Source organism: Manihot esculenta, chromosome 1 (assembly GCF_001659605.2).
Source record: "Manihot esculenta cultivar AM560-2 chromosome 1, M.esculenta_v8, whole genome shotgun sequence".
In the NCBI taxonomy this organism is placed as follows: Eukaryota; Viridiplantae; Streptophyta; class Magnoliopsida; order Malpighiales; family Euphorbiaceae; genus Manihot; species Manihot esculenta.
In genome coordinates, this window is record NC_035161.2 from 32,290,178 (window position 1) to 32,314,939 (window position 24,762).

The 24,762-nt window shown below is 34.4% G+C and overlaps 3 protein-coding genes and 1 long non-coding RNA gene across 8 annotated transcripts; 2 read left to right on the forward strand and 2 right to left on the reverse strand.

Annotated features, from left to right (window-relative positions):
* The first annotated feature begins 580 nt into the window (after positions 1–580).
* Positions 581–6,461, forward strand: LOC110600607 (citrate synthase, glyoxysomal). The gene is made up of 13 exons (XM_021737478.2): positions 581–1,091; positions 1,291–1,471; positions 2,192–2,277; positions 2,745–2,849; positions 3,158–3,220; positions 3,329–3,438; positions 3,789–3,908; positions 3,982–4,057; positions 4,315–4,388; positions 4,508–4,628; positions 4,908–5,005; positions 5,121–5,244; positions 6,105–6,461. Exons 1-13 carry the CDS (start codon positions 846–848, stop codon positions 6,234–6,236), a joined length of 1,536 nt encoding a protein of 511 aa, XP_021593170.1. The 5' UTR covers positions 581–845; the 3' UTR covers positions 6,237–6,461.
* A 112-nt stretch (positions 6,462–6,573) lies between these two features.
* Positions 6,574–10,006, reverse strand: LOC110609925. 5 transcript variants are annotated; one of them, XR_006351136.1, is made up of 8 exons: positions 9,632–10,004; positions 8,966–9,167; positions 8,747–8,865; positions 8,548–8,620; positions 7,663–7,734; positions 7,464–7,547; positions 6,959–7,015; positions 6,574–6,881 (listed from the first exon to the last, which is right to left on the reverse strand). It is a non-coding gene; the product is annotated as an uncharacterized LOC110609925 (long non-coding RNA). The 5 variants fall into 5 exon arrangements; XR_006351138.1 differs by having other exon boundaries at positions 6,574–7,015; positions 8,548–8,636; positions 9,632–10,006; XR_006351133.1 differs by having other exon boundaries at positions 6,574–7,015.
* Positions 10,007–10,469: 463 nt separating this feature from the next.
* LOC110600616 (glutamyl-tRNA(Gln) amidotransferase subunit A, chloroplastic/mitochondrial) lies at positions 10,470–15,472 on the reverse strand. The gene is made up of 10 exons (XM_021737488.2): positions 14,865–15,472; positions 14,000–14,311; positions 13,446–13,625; positions 13,251–13,345; positions 12,507–12,582; positions 12,243–12,320; positions 11,792–11,885; positions 11,658–11,707; positions 10,805–10,918; positions 10,470–10,703 (listed from the first exon to the last, which is right to left on the reverse strand). The coding sequence occupies exons 1-10, from the start codon at positions 15,411–15,413 to the stop codon at positions 10,614–10,616; spliced, it is 1,638 nt and encodes a 545-aa protein (XP_021593180.1). The 5' UTR covers positions 15,414–15,472; the 3' UTR covers positions 10,470–10,613.
* A 618-nt stretch (positions 15,473–16,090) lies between these two features.
* LOC110600625 (actin-related protein 2/3 complex subunit 1A) lies at positions 16,091–24,153 on the forward strand. The gene is made up of 16 exons (XM_021737498.2): positions 16,091–16,174; positions 16,260–16,345; positions 16,708–16,793; positions 17,488–17,564; positions 17,781–17,875; positions 18,524–18,593; positions 19,075–19,144; positions 19,649–19,722; positions 19,828–19,870; positions 21,331–21,412; positions 21,753–21,841; positions 21,954–22,039; positions 22,627–22,690; positions 23,510–23,616; positions 23,758–23,816; positions 23,908–24,153. The coding sequence occupies exons 2-16, from the start codon at positions 16,276–16,278 to the stop codon at positions 23,973–23,975; spliced, it is 1,140 nt and encodes a 379-aa protein (XP_021593190.1). The 5' UTR covers positions 16,091–16,174; positions 16,260–16,275; the 3' UTR covers positions 23,976–24,153.
* The last annotated feature ends 609 nt before the right edge of the window (positions 24,154–24,762 follow it).

Here is a 24,762-nt window from a genome sequence, read left to right on the forward strand (position 1 = left end):
ATTTTAAATTTTACTGTAGTAATTTCACTAACTTTTTAAAATGTAATTGAAATAAATATAAAAGTATAAAGTTTAATCAGTACATTATTAAAAAATAGAGTAATTATAAAAATTAAAAAAAAATATAAAATTATTTTATGAAATGTAATTATTATACTCTTTAATTTTATAAAATATACTTATTTTATTTTTAAAAATTTAAAATATCTTGCATGTGAAATTAAATAATTATATTTTTATAAGGTTCATATGTTAACTTAAAAGGATTAGATTATCAACTAATATTTTAGATAAAAAATATAGGTGAAATTATATATTTTGTATATATTAAAAATTATAAGATTTTATATTTTCACATTAAAGATGTAAAAAGTGATTAAACTCTCGATTTTGTGCATATGAGTACTAAGCGTCACTTGAAATTAACTGTAAAAACACTTAAAATCCAGGAAGGGTGAGTGAAATTTATCCTTTTAGAAAGGGCGAAACGACGTGTCTATCTCGAAACGACCACCTAATTGCGATTATATATTTATTTTACTAAAAATAAACATAGAATTTCAGTTTCTCCTAAACTAACGACCTTGCTGGCTGAAGCTGAACTAGTCCCCAGGTGGTGAGTGTAGGATTTGGATTACCGTACCGCCACCGCCACGTCAGCAGTCGCGACTTTAAAAAATTGACACTTCCACAAAAGGCCCCATACACGGGCAGGCGTTGCCTTCTCAGTTCTCTTTATCCTCCGCACCTTAACATCAATCGAGACTTTCAGAAGACCAAGCCAAATTCTCTTTCTGTAAATCTGAACTAACCGATCAACTATTGGTGTCGCTTCTAATCCAACCATGTCAAAATCCGACTCTTCCTCCTTCTCCTTGGCCGCTCGTGGCCGTTTGGCCGTGCTCTCAGCTCACCTTACTGCCGCGGCCGCGATTTCACCTCCCGTTTTAGATGCACAGTGTGTCTCCGCCCAAGTCCCTTTGCCAGGGAACTTACAGGGCACTCTTACCGTCATTGATGAGAGGACCGGTAAGAAATACCAAATTCAGGTCTCTGAACATGGCACGGTTAAAGCCTCTGATTTCAAGAAGGTATTATTGTCCTTATTGATGATCTATTTCTGTTCCTTTTCTGTTTTAAGTGTTACCTTGAAGGAATTTTTCCCCTCTTTTTGAGACTAACACATGAGCATGATCATGGATTGCTAATTAATTTTAATTTGATCAAGTTAATTTTTGTTTACGTACTGTTGATTTGCAATTGATCTGACACCTGTGAAATTTCCTACAGATATCAACTGGAAAAGATGACAAAGGGCTCAAACTTTACGACCCGGGCTATCTCAACACGGCTCCTGTTCAGTCTTCAATTTCTTACATCGATGGTGATGAGGGTATCCTCAGATATAGAGGTTACCCAATAGAGGAGTTAGCTGAAAGTAGCACCTTTTTGGAAGTATCCTACCTCATATGTGAGTACCCTTAATAATTATCCGCAGTGGTAATTTTTGGTATTATAGTCACGTAGATTTAAGGAATCAAAATCTGGATTCGAGAGTGACCGACTGTTTTCTTTTTGAGGCTCCTCCTTGCAAGTTAAACCGCTTGCCACATTGATATGTCAAAAAAGAGCAATTTTTTGAGTTTGAAATATGCTTACGTGCGTTTTTCTACTTCCATAGTATGGATACATTCACGTGCACTTCAAGAACAAAGAAATGCTAGCTTTTTCCCCTTATCTTTCATTCAACAATTCCTTAGGATATGATGTTCACGTTTTCCCATTGGATTTAACTAATGGAGTTGCCAGCGTTGCGGCAAGGCACGCATCAAAGAGTCTCGTCCCTTTGAAATCTAGAATTACTAACTAGTTTCATAAAAAATGGTAAAAAAACTATTCAGATTGTGCATGGAACACATAGGGCTGTTTCTGGTATTTTGGTACATCCATTGAGAGGACAAAGTTTCCTGTCCGGTCTCTGTTTTTCTGTCTCTTTATTTGTCTCGAGTGAAACAAGAGAAAAGGGTGAATTTTTTTAAACTAAATATTAAATTGCTTTTTATGATTTACTTTATAAATTGCTACTATCTACTTAATTGCCAAACACTTTATATGTCTTTCTTCCACTACTGCATCAATCTGGTTTATTTGGTTATTGGCTGAGATCTTATGTAAATTGCTTCCTTTGCAGTATATGGGAACTTGCCATCCAAAAGTCAGTTAGCAGACTGGGAATTTGCTATTTCTCAGCATTCAGCTGTACCACAGGGCATTTTGGTGGGATTTTCTATCTCTTAGTAACCAAAACATCATTTCTGGATGTGCAGTATTACATGCTTTTAATTAATAATCTTTAAAACATTATTAAATTTTCATGACTGCCATAAAACCTGGTCTCATTGTTAATTTTTTTTCCAGAATATAATAATAAGTGTAGTTTATTTATGGGAGATTATGTTGCAGAATGTGGGTTTATGGTTCTATATATCATTTATGCTGGGGAAGTTAGAACATTATTGATAAATTCAGACTACCAGTTCTATTTTGTATTTATGCACCCTTTGAGACAGGAGCATGAGTTATGAACACGTTGTATCTACACTTACCTCTTTCAGAGTTTGAAATATGTCTCTAGCATTGAGAAACATATGTATATTTTATGTTAATATAACAACCATATATAAAAAAATCTTGTCCATAAGTTCAACTTTTATTCTGACAAGCTGCTTAAACTTGTTTTGTAGGACATTATACAGGCAATGCCTCATGATGCACACCCAATGGGTGCACTTGTCAGTGCAATGAGTGCTCTTTCGATATTTCATCCTGATGCTAATCCTGCTCTTAGAGTAAGTTAATATTTTAGTTTTAAGAATGGAGCATTACATATGTGCATGTTGCACATATCACCTATAGTGATCGGCATTTTTGTTCTACTGCACAATTTCTTCACCTTAAATTGCAAATCCTTGAAGGTTACTTTAATGGTTGATTAATAGTTCTGGGCTGGTTCCTGAAGTCAAAGTATTGGGATTGGCAGGCATCAATTGTTTAGTGATTGATTAATTTACTTAGATTAAATGCTTATTAGGAGATGTATTTTATTCATTCTGTTGGGTTTCCAGCATTTCTTATCACATCCTTTATATTGTTGTAGGGGCAAGATCTTTACAAGTCCAAACAAGTTAGAGACAAACAAATTGCACGTATTCTTGGAAAGGTCTGCTGTTTAATTATTTTCTGTAATTTTTTTCTCCTCCCCTTGATTCAAGATAATGGTGCCACAACACTTCATTTCATACCTAATTCTGCACCTTATATTTTGCAGGCACCTACTATCGCAGCAGCAGCATATTTGAGATTGGCAGGCAGGCCTCCAGTTCTGCCTTCTAGCAACCTTTCTTATGCAGAGAACTTCTTGTACATGCTAGATTCACTGTAAGTGGAGTGGCATCTTTTCTCAATTATATCTGGATACCATTTATATTTTATTTGTTCTCATTGATCTGGTTTCAACATCTCTTGCAAAAGCAACAACATGTTTCTGAGTTTTTTCTTTAAGTTTCTTTTATTAATTTTCCTTTATACTCCATTTTCTTGCCACAATGCCATTGTTAAATACATTTTTTAATTGTCATTTCTTCTAAAAAGGAATGCAGGTTCCATCTGTAAAGCTAATGAATATCATGCCTTAATAGCCGATCTCTTACTAAAATTTTATAATTATTGCTAAAAGGAATATTTTGCCTTGTTTTTCCTAATTAAAACCATTTTTTATTGTATGGTAGAGGTAATCGATCCTATAAACCTAATCCTCGACTTGCTCGAGTGCTAGACATACTTTTCATACTGCACGCAGAGCATGAAATGAACTGCTCCACTGCTGCTGCCCGGCATCTTGCATCAAGGTAGACATCCTGATTCTCAACTGAAACAAAGCAGCCCTTTGTCTTTTCTCAAATTTGAAGTTTCTTTTTACAGTGGTGTTGATGTATACACTGCTCTTGCTGGGGCTGTTGGAGCACTGTATGGTCCTCTTCATGGTGGGGCAAATGAGGTAAGTGTATTGTGGTGCTTTTGTTATTCAATTTCTTGTTAAAATTAGTTCCTAGATCTCTCTCTCTCTCTCTCTCTCTCTCTCTCTCTCTCTCTCTCTCTCTCTCTCTCTCTCTCTCTCTCTGGCACCAAGTTCTTTTACATCTGATTTTGGTGTTCTCAAATCATATTTATGGCAGTAGGTTGCTTGTTTCTGTTATTTTTGTCTCAGCCACCAGTCACTAAACCTTTTTTTTTTCTGTTATTGTCTTGTTTTAGGCCGTGCTTAAGATGTTGAATGAGATCGGAAGCGTTGAGAACATTCCAGATTTCATTGAGGGTGGGAAAAACAGGTGAATGTTACTTTTGATTTGTGTTTTTCTTTTCCCAAAATGTTTCCTTACAAATACATTCTCAGGCAAAATGCTTTTATTATCAAGTTGTGTTTTTCATGCAACTTTCCATTTTTCAGGAAGAGAAAAATGTCAGGTTTTGGACATCGGGTATACAAAAACTACGATCCCAGAGCAAAAGTCATTAAGAAACTAGCAGAGGAAGTATTTTCTATTGTTGGTCGAGATCCTCTTATTGAGGTGATTTCCTACTCTCTATCGTGATTTCTTTATTAAAGTTGATGTGCCTTGCTGCATTTAGTAATGTGGAAATTATTTAAGAAAGACAGATAATGAGGAACTGGTGTTGAACTAAACAGATATGACATTATAAGCTGGTATTCTTTAATGCACTAACAATGTTGGTGTAGTTTTTGAGAAATATTATCTTATAACGGTTCTGTTTTATTGAAGATGTTCAATACACAATAAGGTTGTGGATGTTTCCAATCTTCTAAGCAACAATCATGTTATTTGCAGGTGGCAGTTGCTTTGGAGAAAGCTGCTTTATCTGATGAATATTTCATTAAGAGGAAGCTATATCCAAATGTTGATTTCTACTCTGGATTAATATATAGGTAGAGATAAGATATCAACTTTTATGGTGCTTGGTCTAACTGGAATGACCCAATATATCTTGTTACTTTTTCCTAAAGCAAAAAACTGGTAATAGTAATAAACTCTTGTTAACAGAGCGATGGGTTTCCCAACGGAGTTCTTCCCTGTTTTATTTGCCATCCCTCGAATGGCTGGTTACTTAGCTCACTGGCGAGAGTCACTGGATGATCCTGATACAAAGATAATGAGACCACAACAGGTTATTCTAACTACTACCTTAATTTCTTTTCTGTTGCTTCTTGGTATATTTTGTTTGATTATTGTTTTTAATCTGTGTGATTAAACCTTGCCATATCACATGGCAGAACAAGTTGGTTTTGTCCAAGTAAGAACCTGCATGGTTCATCCTTCCATGTAAACCAGTATGATGATTAGGTTATAGTTGATGTTAGTTATGTGTCTGCTGAAAATTCTAAATCTTTTGTTCACAATTCAATCTCATTGCTGTGCGTATATCTGATGTTGTCTACTTTCCAAAGAGAAATTGTGTTGTACCATCATTTCATACTTGGTTTCATAGAAATGAAAACAAATATCTGGAGGATTTTGGTGGAAGAGGTATATTAGTGTTTTATTTATGGTAAGACTAGGATCGTAACAAGTGCAGGACATGTTGCTCAGTGCAGATCTACGAGGCATAATGTATAGACATATGAAATTATATTAATGGGACATCAAACAAATGCGAGTGATAGCTTGGTAACATGGTGTTTGTTACCCATTCAAGAAGTTAAATTGGGGATTGTCTCCTGCTTTTTGGCAGCTGCTATTCCCATTATTATTGCTGAATGCGGATGCTTCTTCCATAATTAATAAAATTGGGTTATTATTTCAAATGCAACCAAAGCGAAAACTGAAATTGTCAAGAACTAGTAATTGATAATATTTATACATGAGCAAATACTTGCATGGTGTTGTTCCTAGAAAGAATTTTAGGCTTACCAGTGGTTGTAGACTTTCTTTTTCATCATCTTACCAGAACGCTGGGAAGAATTGTAGATTAAGAAGAAATTTTGCAGCAATTTGTGATGTTTCTGAATGTTGTATGTGGCTATTTAGGTCTACACTGGGGCATGGCTTCGACATTATATGCCGCTCAAAGAAAGGATGGAAACAGGCGATGCAGACAGGCTGGGTCAGATGTCTGTTTCTAATGCCTCCAGACGACGGCTTGCTGGATCTGGGATTTAGGCTTTCATTGAATTCATTTGAACATTTCAATGTGAATGGGAAGGAGAAAAAAATGAAAAAGAAATAAATGTATAAGGATGAATAATTGTTACTACTGAAAATATTTAGGTCGCTATTGGAGCATGCTCTCAAGGTTTGCTCAGGTTTTTCATTCAGAAAGAAAACAATAGTTTGCAATTTCCAGCTTGAAAGAAATGCCATGAAATGTTTCAATTTGTGGTTTAACCGCTTCATGCTAGTATATACATGTTCATTTCATTGAATTGGCCTTGTTTGTGATGGCCATCTGCCAAGATAATTGTTTTATTTGGAAAATCAAGTTACAGGAATGCATATCTAAAGTCTTCAAATGTTAATTTATATTACGTCGTCTTGAAAAATTTGATACGTTGAACAGCAAAGAAATTGTTCTCTGATTTTTCGATGCAATTGATGCAAGTTCTATCTCTCTCTCTTACACAAGAATCAGACTCTCGGCGATTGAATCTATTTTATCAACCACTAAAATCCAACTCACAAATTTAAGAGCATATACATCATTTCGCAAACAAAGCAAATCCGATATCACACGCTTCTAGAATCTTCTGTCAAATGACTTATTGTGTCTAGAAGACAATGCAGAATTATTTCCAGGAAAGCCCCCAGCTGTAGAGCAAGATGCAGAATGACATGAACTGTGTAATTGTGGACACAATAATACAACGGCACACTCACAATATTACCTGTTGTTTCTTTGCATCGACATTTTCTTCATGGCTGCAATATTTTTCACTTCTCGGCTGCTCAAGAGCAATAAACCAAAAATATAAGAACAACAAAAAAAATCAACAATTATTGGTTTAAATCATCTAAAAAATGTCAAATGCTTTATCCAGTAAATGAAGGCCCAAGTTTTCTTTTTCTTGAATGAGAAAAAATTACAATTTTAGCTTTGCTGCAACCGGACATACATGCATAGTTCAAATTTAAGTTGTTTCATCATCTTATTCTCTGTTATAAAACTCTACTATGATATTAAAAAGCCAGAAAAACGCCTTTTCCTTTTGTTTTTCTTAAATGTATAGAAGTATAATTGTTCTCTAGTCTCTAGCTAACGTGTTAGGGTTATAGCTAACTAATTTACTGCTATATATGGAAGAAGTAGCAGCATCTACTATCATCACCATAAAATTTGAAACCAAAAAGTTTCATGATTTCCTATAAATTAGCACGCATAAGAAAAGTTACCAGTTAAAGAAACTCCATTTTTTATTTCTTCATCAACTTGCCCTTCACATTGGAAACTGGAAAGATTGTATCCAGGTCCACTTCCTAAAAACAAATATTCAAAAGTGAAACAATCAAGCGTGCAAATTTGTAATTCTAAAGTTTAAGAGCCTCTGCAATAGGCTGCAAGTTCCATTAGAAAGGAACAGGGAAAGATTACCTCCATAGAAGTTTCTTTTACTGCCTGGAGATGGAAACTTGGAGCAGAAACGGACTTGCTAGGGTTGCGTATCTACAAAAATTGAACAAGTTAAGCATTTTGAAAATCTGAGTCACAGCAACTAATACAATGCCAGAGTTTACACCTAATCTCATTTATATTAGAATATGACTAATAGCATTTATACTGGAATAAGTAATATACGCAGTGTGGCACGTGTATATTTGACTTGAGAAAAGCTCAACAAAACGTTTGTGAACAGGCTAAGCAAACCTTAGCCATGCTAGCATTCAGTTAGTATGCAACAAAATTGAAAGCACTTGGACAAAGTCTTGGAAACGGTCTGGTTTGGACCATAAACCGGACGGTTCAAACCATGAATCGGACTCAGTCAACTGGTTCCAATTTTTGAACCGGACAGGTTAAACCAGGGATCGGACTCAGTCAACTGGTTCCGGTTCTTGAACCGCACCTAAACCAGATACTAGAGGGGCCAGTTCTAGTTCCCCCTCCTTGAACCAGAGTCGGAACTGGCCAAATGCTCACGCCTACTTGGACCACAAGCAACAAGAATACAAAGACAAAAAAGAAGAGAGAGAGGAAGAGGATAAAGCCTAACGCTGCTGAATCTAATGTAGAATTGTTGATTATTAGTCCAACAAAGAACTGTCTCCAAGGATTAAGATGCAATCTTAACATTCAGCATGCATCAAGTGGATGGTGGCCTTTGATGGCTCCACCACATAAATCATACACGTGAAATTATCAGAGTAACAACGAAGAACACCAAGAAAAATTTAGAAATACGCATAAAAATGAGCAGTGAAACATAAATATGGAAAGTAAAAGAAGAATAGCATATGTTTCAAATGATTAAGGACACACCAAAGACTACTTCTATGTGTGGTTGCCGAAATCGAGCAACTTCCCTCTGCTTAGCAATAAGCTTCAGTTTTGCCTACAAGAGTCTCACCCTGTTAGAACAAATATTGATGTTTCGGTATATGAGCTGGAAAAAGTAAAAATAAAAAAAATAAAAATAAATGTTTAGAAGAATAGTAACTCAAGGGATAAAAAGAGGCACCTCATATAGGTCTCTCCATGGACAGGAAGCTTTGCACCTCTTCATCCTCTCAGTTACAAAATTAGCATTCGCCACACCAAACTCTAGCTCATAGAACCTTTTCCAAAGCTTATCAGTTACTGGGCTAAGATCTCGCCGATGTCAGAAAAAATTTTTTTTTGACTAATTCTCAACAAATTATGCAAAACGTTGTTTAGAAAATGATGTAAGCCATCTTACCACTGTTCTCTTCTCTACATGCTTCAACTGTCCACTGTACAATGTGGTAAAATGCGATCAAGGAGATGTGAATCTGTATCCCCAACGTCTCCTAAGAACATCACATTACCTATTGCTCCATCAACACAAAGATCAACCAATGTAGGAGCTTTCTTCTTTCTTTCAGACATATTCTCCTCCTCCTAATATGTCCTTGTTAGGGCTAGTAGAAGCAAGTCAATAACAAATATATACCAACTTAACCATGATTACTAAATTAATCAATCAATGATTGATGACTACCAACAAAAAAAAAGAATTAATTTTTTACAATTAAATATAAAAACGTATTTTTGGTATAAATTAAATCAATAAAAAGCTGGGTTAAAAAAAAAATAAACAAGAAACACTGCAATGCTTATACCATTTTCTTCAGTTTGCTCAGCAAGCAAACATACTATTTACGTTCATACAGATTAAATTTCTCGAATTATTTTCACATAATAGCCACTAATATACATATTGAACTGCACCTTAAAAGAAAACAAATCATTAAATCTCCTCGGAAAAAAAAAAAAAAAAAGAGATTACAGATACATTTCCTATAAAAGCCACCATAATCAAATCGATTATTTCCAGAATATGGCCAAACATTAAATGATTATGTAGTAATGGATCGAAGCTTACAGGATGATCGATCGGAGATGGGGAAGAGATGGTTCCGATCTCGATATCAATCGGAATCTTATCCCTTTATTTCTGTTCTATCGCGCGAATTCACTAACGTGCACCGTTTCCGTATGAATCAAAAGACAATATGTTGGGAATTCACGCATACGTATTTGTAGTTAACACTTAACAATGGATAAGTACCGTGGTGTAGGCTAACATGATCAGTGGGAGTACAGAGCTCAGCTCACTGTTTGGTTGGCGGGAAAACTCGGCTCTTGTTAATCAATTTTACTTTTGCATTTGTGCTGTATATAATTTAATTTTATTTATACGTCTTATTTTTATTTTTTTTTTTGAATGTTATGTGTTTTACTAATTCATATATTTATCATATAAAATAAAAAATTGTCCAAAATATTCTAATTTCTTAATTTCATTTATAATTATATATTTTTTTATTATTTAAATTAATTCTAGAGTTTATATAAAATTGGAACTCCATATAAAATTAGAATTTTAAAAATTGTATAGAATTAGAATTGGAGTTTATATATAATTACAATTCTTAGTTCAAACTATTTTTTTTTAAAAAATAGTTAATTAAAATATAATATTTATGCGTTTATGGAAGTTTAAAAAATTAATTTTTATGAATAATATTAACTAAAAAACAACAAAAAAATATCATGAGTTTTAGTTTTTCGAAAAATGATTTTTTTTTATTACCTTATTTGTTGGTAAAGAAATGGAAAAATCCATCTCTTGAAACTAATTATTAAAGAAATTAATTAAATTGAATTAGTGTCAAGTTCTTAATTCCAATTCTTGAAACTATAAATCAATCAGGCACAAATTTAAACCTAACCCGCAATTACTTTTGCAATGTACTCTTTTAACTTTAGGCAAATGAAGGCCAAATAATTCAAAATAATCGCAGAAGAGCCTATTAAAGAACAAACAGGATTAAGCCTCCTCCAAGGAGTAGAGATAACAGAAGCTAGCTAGCACCATCTGCTACCATGGGAGGGACGAATTTGAAACCTTGGAGAGTTTGCTCAAAGATATGGCCCACCTTCAGTAATGTTGCCTGAAAGTAGATAATAACAACAAAGCAACTAAGCATCAAAACAATGGAGAACAAAGGAGAAGAGAATTTCCAACAGCATGAATGAGATAAGATGTCAATACCTCATCAAATGCAGCTCCAATCATTTGAACACCAACAGGAAGTCCTGCAGGCCCCTCTTCAACAAATCCACATGGCAAAACCAGTGCAGGTAATCCTGCCAGGTTAACATTCACCTGTACCAAGGATACAATTGCTAAATAAAGACATAAAATTAAGCTCACGTCATTTTTCCATGACACTAAACATGGCAGAAATGTAGAAAAAAGAATTGCAGAACTTACTGGAATTGAAGGTAACTTTGCAATATTTCTCGGAATACAGATTAAATATTTTCAGAAATATTCTTGGCAAAGTAAATTATAAATTTATTCAGATAATTACACATTTCAGCCGGCTAAAGTTAGCATTGCAATCCTGGATAAGGTCAGCAAAATCTCTATCCATGTGATCAATGCAAGTTTGTGAAACTGTGAGGAAAGCTATTTGGCTAACATTCCAAACTATTTTCTTTCCTGATCCTATGTTGATGCCAAATGTAAGGAATCACTCCGGTGCATCTTCTGCATTTCACTCCGTCTACAGTCAAACACCCACCTGGTTTTCTTTCTTCTTTACCGTTCTTACAAAGAGCAGCACATACTTACCTTTATAAAAATTGATTTAAGTCACCAACAGCAAGCATAAATCTCATAACTACTTGCAAAACCAGCTTTTTAACGTTAAATTAAGATCCCTCAATCTCTCCGTTTCAAATCAGAAGTACACTTTTTCTATTTTCCTCGGCCAATCCTTAACCAGCGACATAATTGTTAAAGGTCAGAAATCAAGTCTAGAACATCCATTGAGGCAAAACAGTAGTGGAAGGAGCGTGCAATTAGGCAGAAAGAAGATAGAGAGACAAAAGTTGCTTACAGTCATAATGTCACCCGCATACATTGCCAACGGATCATTTTTCTTTTCACCTGCAAAAATTAAAGTAATTAGATATTTACTTTTGAACAGAGACCATCAGGTGCATAAAGTCAAAACAAGCAGTCCAAACATACCAATCTTATACGCAGCAGAGGGAGCAGCAGGAGAAATTAGGATGTCATTTGCATCTAATGCAGCCTTGAAGCTTTTCTGGATTAAAGTCCTCACCTAAAAAACTATTAAAATCATAAATTTCTTCTTGAAGATCTTCAAAGCACTTGAAATGTTTATTCAGTTACAGAAAAATAAGAATCCTACACTAAATTACTAAAAATCCAGTGTTATAAAATTAGATGTTCAGAACTTTAGAAGTAGCCAAATGTATTCCAAATCACTTGTCCAAATTTGCCAATAGGAATATCAAAAGTCCAGAAATTCAAGAACTCTTCAGAATCATGCTGTTAAACTCATTGAAAACATCAAGACTCTATTAATTATATTCATCCTCTTTAAAGTATGGACTGGGTGCATCATAATCCACCTTTTACTAGATACATGTTAAATTTACAAAACCATTTATGTTACCTGCTGAGCACGCTTATAGTATGCATCATAATAACCAGCTGAAAGGGCATAGGTTCCCATCAAAATTCTCATTTTGACCTGCAGACATGCATACAACTTTAGGGTTCCTGACAAGTAAAACTCAAACTAGATTTTCCTTCTGAGCTAACTTATAAATTTAAGCCTTAAGGTTATTCATGATAATAGAAGATGGCAATGAAACCTTTGCAACACTTTATATAAATTTCATTTCAAATCTACATGATTTAAGCAAGATGATAGTACCTCAGGACCAAATCCTTGTGCTCGAGAATCCCCATAAAGCATATTTAACTCATCGGCAACAGCTTGCTTTCCATACCTGGAAGTCAAGCAGGGATGATAGCTTGTGTGTTAATGTTTTTGCATGTGCTGTAGCATAAGAATATTATAAAGAAACAAACATCAAGAGGTTGAAAGCATATTCTTTTTGTTGTGGGCAGAGCTTTGATAACAAGTTAACAACTAAGACAAGCTGTCTATAAACCCATAGTTATTTCATATTACCAAAATAAATATCGTAAAGCCACAGAAAGGCATAAATTCTGGTCAAAAGCAAAATATATGAGAAAGCTCCCTGAATCGAAGTTTTGAAACTTCCCACAGTTTACAGGTAATGGAACAAAGCCTATAGTCCCAAACTCATCACCAATTTAGGTATTTTAGCTTTATTATCTTCAATCTAAATTCCAGATGGTATAAACTATCAGGATCTCTCTCTCTCTCAACTGCAATAATCAACCCACTTGAAGGCAATGCAATTTCACCTAAGTTCACCTTGATGCTAATTTTCAGCATTTATCTTTATTCTCTCAGCTCAAGTACATAAATCATCCAAATCTTGGTAACTATCATTGCCAAAAAAAATTCATGCAATTAATACAGCTAAGTGATCAACTAGAGTAAAATAAATAAAAACAGTTTTTGGCCCAGTATTGTCATCAAAATAAAATTCAAAATTTCAAATAAGACAATCTGTTGTAAGTTCACCTGACACCATCATAACGTGATAAGTTGGAAGATGATTCTGAAGAAGCAAGAATATAGTAAGCTGGTAAACCAAGGGAGAAAGATGGCAAGGATACCTGCAAATGAACATTTTAAAGTCAATTGAGGAGAATGGAAAAATGCAATTTATAGTAGAACCACAGATTAGCGCTGGACAAAGAAAGCTTAAGAATGAACCTCCGTCACAGTGCATCCTAATTCTTCAAGGTGTGATGCAGCACAACTGATTGCAGATTTTACCCCATTATCAACACCATCATCAAGAGTTTCACGGATTATACCAACTCTCAATCCCTTCAATGGCCTAGATTCCACAAGATTTGCAGAAGTGAACTGAGGTGTGAAGTTTGGAACCTCCTAAAGATATAAGCAAATTGTAATAAAATAAGAAACCACAAGGCTTTAAAGTTTAAACCCATAAATCAATAAACTTGTTGCTTATTAAAGTGAAGTGTTTAATTTTCACAGCAGTTCTTTTTAGTCAAATTTTTAAAGTTGACATTTTAACTCTTTAACATCTAATGGATTAACAAATTAAACAAATGAGAAAAATAGAGAAGTCAATTTTCCCAGATAAAAATTTTAGTCACTTTCCATATGTATCAGAACTGAAAGTACTGTCAACTGCTAGGTTATGAGATAAGATCACAATTGGTCAAGCAAACATGAAAAGAAAATCCCCTGTCCTTTGAATTAAGCCTATCTACAAATGAGGATAGATGAAGTCATACCCTTATACTGCTGGTGGCATCATATCTATCATGACCAGAAATTGCATGAAGAAGGATGCCAGTGTCAGCAACTGATGTTCCAAAGCATCCAATAACATCAAGTGATGAAGCATAAGCCATCAGTCCAAATCTTGAAACACGCCCATAGGTTGGCTTCAATCCTACAACACCACAAAATGAGGCTGGCTGTCTCACACTTCCACCAGTATCACTTCCCAGTGACACTACACATTGCCGAGCAGAAACAGCTGCAGCTGATCCTCCTGATGATCCACCGGGTACTCGAGACACGTCCCAAGGGTTTGAGGTCACCTAACGAATGAACACATGGATCACCTGAGTAAACCAACTCTAGTTACCAGCATGAAATGTCACACACTAACTAAAAATCAACTCCAAGTGCATTGATGCTAGAAAATAACATATTTAGAATTGTACAGTGATATGGCAGCTTGGAACATCCATGTTAATGGAGAGCAAAGATCGAGTGACATGCAAGAGGACTTTCATTTTAATTAAGAAAAAAAAATTCCAATTATAACTTGAACGCACAGCTGAAAACAAATACATTTAGAGCAGCGAATTGTGATTTTTTTTTTCCAAAACAACAGCAAGTTATTACAATGCAAAGGCGGAATTTTTTTCCTTCAGAAAATCTTGATCAATTGAGCTAGATATGATATCCAATTATATCCAAATTCAGTTAAACCACAATTATAGATTTTTGGTTTAACCACTACAAGACAGAGTAGAGAAAAAATTGCAGTTGCTAGGGACTTCATGATTTCTCACAAAAATGATGATCACAACAAACATTTGCTCCAAATTTAAAGAATTTGTTTAAAAAGAGAATCGGCTCTCAAACCTGAAAAGCAGAACCTTCAGTGGTACTTCCCATACCAAACTCATCCAAATTAGTCTTTCCCACAACAATGGCACCCTTCTCCTTCATTCTCCTGACCGCCGTTGCATCGTACGGCGCCCGATAATTCTCTAAAATGCGGGAACCACCGGTGGACGGCATATCGGATGTACATATATTATCTTTGACCCCCACAAGCACCCCAGCAAGAGGACCCACATCCTCGCCCTTGTTAATCTTGTCGTCGAGCTCCTGGGCCTGTTTTAACACGTTGTCAGATATATGGAGGAAGCATTTAAGCTGGGGCTCGGTGAGCCTAAGGCGGGTTAAGTAGGACTCGACGAGTTGGGTTGCAGTTAGGTGGCGAGAGAGAAGGGAGTGACGGATGGTGAGGATTTGGGAGGATTGTAGAGATTGGTCTGTGACCGCGGAAGTGGCTACTGGCAGTGAGGATGATGAAGAAACAGCAAAGGTTATATGGCGGGGTTTAATGGATGAGAGGCGGAAAGGGAAGCGACTGAGAGAACGAGGAGGCTGTAGCGTGGATAGCATGTCGTTTTCCTTTTGCTGCTCGCGGAGAGATGGAGACTACGGGATGGCCGAGTGAGGATAGCACTTAAACGTGGACTCCGGGTGATGAAAAACAAAACCTGAACCCGAATGACTCAACCCGAAAATTTGAACCGAACCGATATCAACCCGTCTGTTAGTTAAACTGAATTTCTATGTTAATTTTTATTCACAACACTTAACTTTAAATGTTTTTTTTCCTTAAGTTAGTGATGTGTGGCTGATCTCATGTGAATGAGGATTTTACCAGTAAAATCAAGTTTTAATTATAAATTTGGTATTACTTTGAGGTTATTTGTTTACACATACATGCGTGCATATATATCTAACAGAGTTAGCTATTTGGATTTAGTATTTAAATAATTTAATTTTAAAATAATTTATAAATTTAATGTATTTTGGAACTATTTATAAAATTATTTGTTGGATTTTTTTTGAAATCTTGCATTTTTCAGTGGGAGCCTAAAAAATATAAATTAAAAAAATAATATTTATGAATAATTATGTTATTTTTAAGAAAAAATATTATTTTAAAAAAATCATTTTTAAAATTTTAAAAATGATATTAAAAACATTGTCTAAATCTTAAAAAAATAAAATTAATTTTCCCTTTTAATTATAGGAGTTACCAATAAAGTATTTAAAGGAATAAAAAAGCATTTAGACCAAACGACAACAGATGAACAGAAACAAAAACAGTGTGTGCCTGGTCATTTTGGATCTGAAAATTGCGAAAGTTTGAGGTTGCCTTCCAAGAACAACAAAGATTCAGTTCCAGAATAAAATTTATGGTTGTGAAGTGATCAACAGCTTTTAACTTCTCTGCAGAGCGGAAGTGCTAGAAATGGCGGCCATCGCAGTTCACCAGTTGGCCCAGTGCATAACTTGCCACGCTTGGAGTCCCGATCACTCTAGTAACTAACTTTCCTTTTCTTCTTCTTTTCATCTTCCATTAATGATTTCTTTCTTTATGTTTGATTTCTTGGAAAATGTGGGAAAAAGAATTCGAATCTTGTGTTTTTGATTAAGGACTGATTTCGGACATATTCTTTGTTCGTTGCTCGAATAAAGAGGTCTGTTGTTACATTTACTTATACTTGTTTGTCTGAGGGTTCTTTTCGATAGGTTGCATTAAAAAATAAAAGATTTTGGGTTTGTATTTCGAGTGTAACATCATTAAAACACCACACGTTGTCGTTCAAATGCTCATTCTTTTCAAATCCCTATCTATCGAAATGATTTTCTTGAGTGGTGACTATCTCCATTCAATTTGCAGTGATTGCACTTTGTCCCAATAGCAATGAAGTTCACATTTATAAGTTGTCCCAAGACAAATGGGAAAGAGTACATGTCCTCCAAAAGGTACTTTTCTTTCTCGATCCTTATTTTATGCGTACATAGACATACACTTCATTGACAGTTTTTGCATTATGTAATGAAATGAACATTTAATTGCGCTATAGAGTTTGCTTTATTACAAACTCGTAGATGTTGGACTACTCATTTAGAATATCTCTTCACTTGATGTCCCAATTACCTAGGGGAGTGAGCATTGGTACAAAGTTTTGGTTAATTTGTTCTGACTGGGACATGGATTCAAATCATGGAATGGTTCCTTGCAATTCAAGGGCAAGGCTAAATCTAAACCGCCCTCAAATACACAATGTTCAAAGCCTCATGCATCGGACATTGGAACACCCTTTCTTTTGTGTTGTAATGCCTGTATAATCTGAATATTATTATGTGTTCTATGATTCTTTTTATTGCAACGAATGCTTCAGTAGGTAGTAGCTTTCTTATTTATTTATCTGTCTATTTTTGTTCACTTGGATAAATATGTGCTTCAGTATTTAGTTTAACTTTTACTGAAACCATCTTACTTTTTTCTTTATCACCAAGTTCCCACCACGATTCAACACTTTTGTCCTTCTGCAGTGTGTGAGCGAATGATTCAGATTTAGTGGTTGTTCTCATTTCCTTATCTAACCATGAGGGAGTGTTTATCTATCTTAGCTACATTTATCTCAAAACTTTTTGCCGTTCATGTTTGTCTCAGCATGATCAAATTGTCTCTGGGATAGATTGGAGTGCAAGATCAAACAGAATTGTTACTGCATCTCATGATCGAAATTCGTAAGGACCCATTTGCTTGATTTTCTTACATTTTTTTTTCTTTAGCAAAAATGGGGAAAAATAAACTTTTATCATTATTTTGGAGATTCCCCTTTTTGTCTCTTTCTCACATGTGCTCGTGTGCACTGACTTGAGAGTGAGACTACTGTTTCTAAACATGTTTCCTTTCTCTTTTTGATGTATTCTTGTTGACTGAATGCATTGCATCCTTTCAAGATATGTATGGAACCAAGAAGGGCCAGAATGGGTACCAACCCTTGTTATACTCAGGCTTAACCGTGCTGCACTTTGTGTGCAATGGAGTCCAAGAGGTACTGAAACATAATATTTTTTTTTGAGTTAAGGTTTTCATTTTGTCTTTTGTGACTAAAGTTTCTATATGTAACCTTTTAATAACTTTCTTGAAACGTTGTGTCCTCATGTTGATCTTTTATGTTGCTTAGTTGTTTTATCCACAAAGTCATAGTTGGAGCTGGCCGCCTAAGTTGTGAATTTATTTCTTGATCAAAGGTTGATACGATTTGTATTTATTGTGAGTCCTATGCATCTATGTTATATTGATAAAGCCTATAGATATATAAGCATCAATATGACCAAAAAAATAATAATAAAATGAAAATGGAATGTTTTACATATTTTCACTTCTTTTATTTGTCTGAGGAATGCTATGAACTTTATGCCTGTGTTCCTTGGTTTCATGATCTAATACTCATAGAGTGCCGTACTTTGGAGAAATATATATGTTGCTATTGAAAGTTTCCTGTATCTAGGCTTTAGGAGTTGTATTGATCACACCTAGCAGTCATGGTGAATATCTATGCCAATATCCACATTATTGTTTATAGTGTATGCCTTCTTTGTGCATATGGATTATTTCTAGGTTTCTTTGTCTTGTTACGGCAACTGCAAAAGGAATATACTTTCAAGCAGGATTTATTGTTTTCTTGTTCTGTTCCCAGAGAATAAGTTTGCTGTTGGAAGTGGAGCTAAAACTGTGTGTATATGTTACTATGAACAAGACAACAATTGGTAATTACTAATTACTACATAATTTGTATCTTTCTCTTCTTATTTTGGGTTTATATATTTTGAATTTTGATTCTGATTACTCATATATTTGCTTGAGTTCTTTTAAGGAAGAAATTACTCACTTTAGCCCGTATATTACTCTTGTGCAACTTGAAGCTTGGATTATTAATGAATATGCAGTTTGTCTCCTAGCCCAAACTTCATTATGTGAATGTACCTGAAAATATTAATAATGTTGACATGAAGGAGCTCAATTAAATGGTCAACTAATTTTCTGCCCTTTATTACTATGCCTCTGCTTTAATTGTTAAGAAAAATTCTTCATCATTTTGGTTTTACCTACTTAAATTGTTTAAATTGACATTAGTGACATTTAATTTGCGTTAAACATCTTGATTACTTATAATTATATCATGAAGGTAGTTTGTAAAAACTTCTAATTTTGGTTGATCTTTCCTTGCTTAATTGTGCATTTCTACAGGTGGGTCAGTAAACTCATCAGGAAGAGACATGATTCGTCTGTAACAAGCGTTGCTTGGCACCCTAATGATGTTAGTTTTGTCTATGTCTTTTTCATTGTTGTAATGCTGTAAAGAAGTTGATGCATTCTTAGATCTTTGTTCAAACTTACTATGCAGCTACAGGCAGTTCTTCTTAATTGCCATATTTATTTGCATGTTTTGTACCTGGTTTTTGCAAAGGTCAGATTGTGTCTTAAATATGAAAACAGTGACTGGAATGTTGGAACATGCAGACAGTAAGGAATGTGTCTGTAAGGAATGTGAAGAAAACACTGCTGCCATGTGATTTTTTCAGCTGAATTATTAAGTAATGCTTTACAATTAATGGAAAATAATGGCTGTGACGGTTAGGTAGCCGGTAAAGGGAAACAGCCCCTTCAAGAAACCTGTAGATGATGACCATTACATCTATTATTTAAAACCATCACACGCACTCATAGAGCCATAAGGAGCTAGAGACACTAGTCCTAGAAACATACATATAACACCTTTTCCTCTATTTTTTTTTTAAAAATTATGTGCCAATAACTACAGATCCTTCTTGCGACAACATCTACTGATGGAAAATGTCGAGTTTTTTCCACCTTTATAAAAGGTGTTGATACAAGGTATGTTTAACCTAGTTTTGGATCATTACTACTTCATTCATTTTTGTGTTTTATTTTCTGTTATCTAGCACTTATCTATATGTGATTACCTTTACCCATATCCAGGGACTCAAAAGCAGGCTCTTCTTCAGACTCAAAATTTGGAGAGGTTTGATTTTTACTGCTTCCTCATGCAAGAGAATCTACTTTATGAACAAAATTACATTGAAGAACTTGTCAGCAAAAGTTTTGGAAACTAGAATTTTCTATTGTAATTATGAATTTGGCTGTAATGTAATAGTATTTTCTCTAAAGTTTGATTATGGTCTTTATAGGTCCACTTAAGGTCTCCAACTGGTTCCTTTATGGGTTTTTATAACTCTTTTGAGGGATGCCCTGATAGGTTCTTAGGTTATATATTGACATTTTGGGTATGATGGGCTTGGCTGTAATTTAGCGAAATACTAAAAGTTACAGGCTTGCACTCATAAGGATGTAGGTTTGAGTTTTTAAGGTAGCTACTTCATGTAAAAATGCTGAAGATTAGGATCCTCTTTGAATTCTTCCTTCCAGGACCTACTTTAGTTAGACCACAGGCATGGATATTGATGTTTAATAGCTGTGAGGAAAATTCCAAAAAGAATGAAAAAGAATAAAGTCAGAAAAAGCACTTTACTTCCCTCAAGGTTTCAAGGTGACCTAAGTGGAGAGTTATACATTAGTCTTGTAATGGTGGCTTGTCAGTGGAAGATCTTATCTTCATGATAAACGAACCTCAGAAATGTGTGGAGCCATGGACTAATATTACTCATTGAAGCCTTCCTTTTACAAGATTGGAACCTGCTATACCTGTATGGATGTGGTAGATTGGCCAGTGCTCCCAAATAGATCTGCGCGACTTATTTGTTTGCTGGAAGAGGGAGGAGTGGCAATTAAGAGAAGTTGAACTTGTGTCTCGGTACAGAAAGGAGGGAAAAGGACAGCACTAGAGAGAAATTAGGGTATTTGTAACATTCACTCAAGTAGGAGAGAATGCTAGGAAATCAAGGTTAGTTCTTCTAAATTACAAAAGTAGCCTTTACTTCCAAAGTTTTGGGCATTACTAAATTCATGCGAATACCATAATTAATCCATGCGAATACCATGAAATGGAAATGCTTGTATGAGTTATCAAGTATAACATTCTAGTCAGGTACCAGTTATATTTCCTCTCTGCCGGACCTGATGTGAAAATTCATGCAACTGTTACAAAATGATTCTGGGGGCTGCTATGTTTAATATTGCGAGCTTTTCAGTGTAGTGCTATATTCTGTAAACTAGAAATTTTCTTCTATCTTTGACATGTTTTTCTTTTGCAAGGTACAATGCAAAATGTCATGCAAAAAATATAAGCTTGATTTGTTCTGGCAGGAAACATAAGGCTATAAAAACTTCAATGTGAACCTTTGTTTTGGCATTTGGAAGTGCAATTATGCATGTTCTGTGAGCTTTTTGTAATTTTCCCTTGTTCTGAAATGTTTGGTCCCTGATTAGATAGTAATGTTTTGTTATATATTTGTTTACTCCTTTTTCATTTTATTGATGCTACATGGCATTAATTTTTCCCCCTCTAATTTTCTATTGAAACAGCAAATTATTCAGCTTGATCTCTCATTTTCCTGGGCATTTGGTGTTAAGTGGTCACCAAGCGGCAATACATTAGCTTATGTAGGTCAGAAATATCTCTCTGCTGTATGTCACTTGCAAAGTTAAAGTTTTTGGATTCACAGTCTTGCTATGCATTATTAGTAGTCTTATTAGTTTTATTCATTAAATCTAAATAAATTCCATCTGGCAGAAAATTTTATGGAAATTTGTATACTTATGCTTTGAAAATTGGCTTTAACTAGTGTTTGCTGCATGAAATTAATAAGAAGCTTATCTTTGCTTGATTTGAATGTGCTTATTCATCTAGAAGCTTCTAGGCATATAAACTTTAGGGGTATCAAATATGTTGAAATTGATTGGAGCTTGCTTTTCCTTGTGTATCTGTCATTTGTTCTATTTTACAGGTCATAATTCTATGATTTACTTTGTTGATGATGTTGGTCCTTCCCCACTAGCCCAAAATGTTGCATTTCGCGATTTACCTCTTCGTGATGTGGGTCAGCGTCCGCTCTTATTATTCTTTTAAGTTTGTAGTTGTTTTCTCAATCATTTCTGCTAACTTCATGTTCATTTATGAACTGTGATTACGGATTGCTTGTTTCCAGATCTTATTTGTTTCTGAGAAAATGGTCATAGGTGTGGGATTTGATTGCAACCCAATGGTTTTTGGAGCTGATGAAAGAGGAATATGGTATGTAAAACATACAAAATAACTAATGTTTTCCAAGTACCTAGTATTGGAGGAAGGAGGTTAATTGAGGTCGGACTTAAACTTGCATCCTTTTATTTTTTTATTTTTGCATGTTAGACTTGTTGGCCAGCTCTATTAACAGATATTAGGTGTTAACTTGGTTGTTTTTGTAGACATATCAAAACAATATATATTTACAGTCATTTGTTTCATTGCATGTGTAATAATAATTTGTGCTCTTTTTGAAAGTTGAATTCTTTCGCTGGTTGTAGATTTTCATTCTCTTTCGTATAGTGTGATGTAGGATGATTGGTGCTCTTCTTGTAAAGAACAGTTTCGTATAGACCTGATGTGTATTTGCATGCATTTATTTGCACGTTGGATGCGTAGAACATTGACGGGTTCTCGGAAGTTGATAGTTTGCAGCTTGACTAGTTTCTCCCATATTCATAAATCTAGGAATTTGTTCACAGGAGAGAACTTTTACCACGTCCCTGGTGACTGTGAATAAGCTAGCTGGTCTTCTTGAGTGAGGAACTGCTAGATTAGCGAAGTGATATCTTTGGTTTTATCTTGATTTCTTTCAGGAGCTTTGTCAGGTTTCTTGGTGAAAGGAAATTGTCATTTTCAGGGTCAAAGTATGGTTCGCAGGTACAGTGGATTATGTTTATAGCAAATTTGTTGCTCCCATGGGATATTTGATTTGAACTTCTGATGTTTTTCATAATTTTCCCTGTGCATAGTTGTGAAATGGATTGCTAGATTGTAAAAAGTATGGAAAATATAAAAATTGTGCCGCTTCTGAAATTTTTAAAAGCATTCCAGTTTAGATAGGTATAAATAATACTCCCTCTGTTCTACAAAAATAAACATATAATTATTTTCGCATGGATTAAGAAATATAGTAGGTCGTTCCTAATATGCCTTTCATTCATATTGTACATTATAAAATTATTCTTAGAACTAATAAATTTTACTTTTCCAATGCATATTAAATAGAGTATATTAGGAAGCTAATGAATAAATTATCATCTTAAAAAGGAAAATGGCATGTAATTTGAGACAAATAAAAATGAAAAATAAGCATATTTTAAATTTTTAATGGGATGAAGGGGGTCGCAAGTTGCAAAAATGGATTAATTTATATAAGAAGGTGCTGCATCATAAACTTGTTCCTGAGTTCAACCAACAAGGATATAGGGATAATGACACAAAGTGCTTGAACATTAATTCTCAAATTTTACATTTTTACAACGGAAGCGATTAAGGGCATTCACAATGCTCAATCTTGGAAGGAGGACTTATGATGTTAATGCAATCACTGCTTCAGATGAATGTAAAAACATCAGTTTCCATTTAGATTTTCTTTTCGTTATTTTCTCCTTCCCAGCATTTTGAGTGCTTTTGCAGTGCCAATGCTTTTAACATTAGATTTATTTATTTATATATTGTTTTTTTGCACACCACCAGTTTTCTGAGGCATTTGGAAAGTTTTATGGCCAATCAAAGATTGGTGCGAGCAACGATGGCACTGATCCTTCAAGATCCCGTGGTGTCATTCATGAGAACTGCATCAAGTACTTTGTCCCTTAAACTGCTCTATTACTTTTCTTCCTATTATTTTGCTGAACATGACCCATCATGTTTGTGAAATCGTAGTCCTTAGGTTCAAATAACCCCTCTATAAGATAATGATACTATGTTTCCTGGAACTACAGTTGTATTGCGTCTCTTGGGGAGGTGAGCAGTTCTAGAACTACGCGCTTCAGCACATCAGGTGAGTGAAGAAAAATATCAATTAGTTGTTTGAACCAAATCGATTTATTTGCATATGCATTCATCAATGACGCACATTTTTACCTTAACAGGATTAGATGGGAGAGTGGTTATCTGGGATCTGCAGAACCAGGAAGATCTATCCCAATATCTCTGTTGAAGGATTTCATATTTTCCAAGCCTGTACGTTGAATATGATGTGCTGTGTATATTATCAACTGGGATTTTGAGAGTGAACAGTATGCTGGAAATTTTAGTCTATCTATCATGTGGCTGTGGATTAAACCAATGGAATCCCTTCATATCATTCGCAATTCAACAATAACTAAAAGTAAAAATTTTTTATATTTAACAATAATTGTATTTGTATGGAAGATTTTATTGGTTATTAGCAGGTGATGTTTTACCTCAGATTTTTCTCTGGTTGGACGGAGGAATAGACTTTTCAACGGTCGAAAGTGTTCCATAATTATATAGAAAAAATTACTATTTACTTATTTTTCTATTAAGTATTTTACTATTTAATCTTAATGTTTTTATAAAATTATTAATAAATTTTTTAAATTTTTTAAAAATTTATTAATTAATCATTTTATATTATGAGTATTGTAAATTTTTTTTGTAATATTTACGGTTTTGGATTAATTAATATATTTTTTAAAATATTTTTAATGTTTTAATATATTTCTTATGTAATATTTACGGTTTTAAATTAATTAATAGATTTTTATAATATTTACGGTTAAAATTAATAGAGTTGCTTTTAAAATATTTTTAATGTTTTAATATATTTTTTAAAAGTGAAAAATTAGTTAGTGAATTTTTTGATGCCATATGCTAAATAGTTAGTAATTATCTATATATATATATATTAGAGAGCATCCCTCCTTTAAAAGCTTGATAGAGTAAGTTCAATTAAATTTGTATATTTGTACATAAGGGTCAAA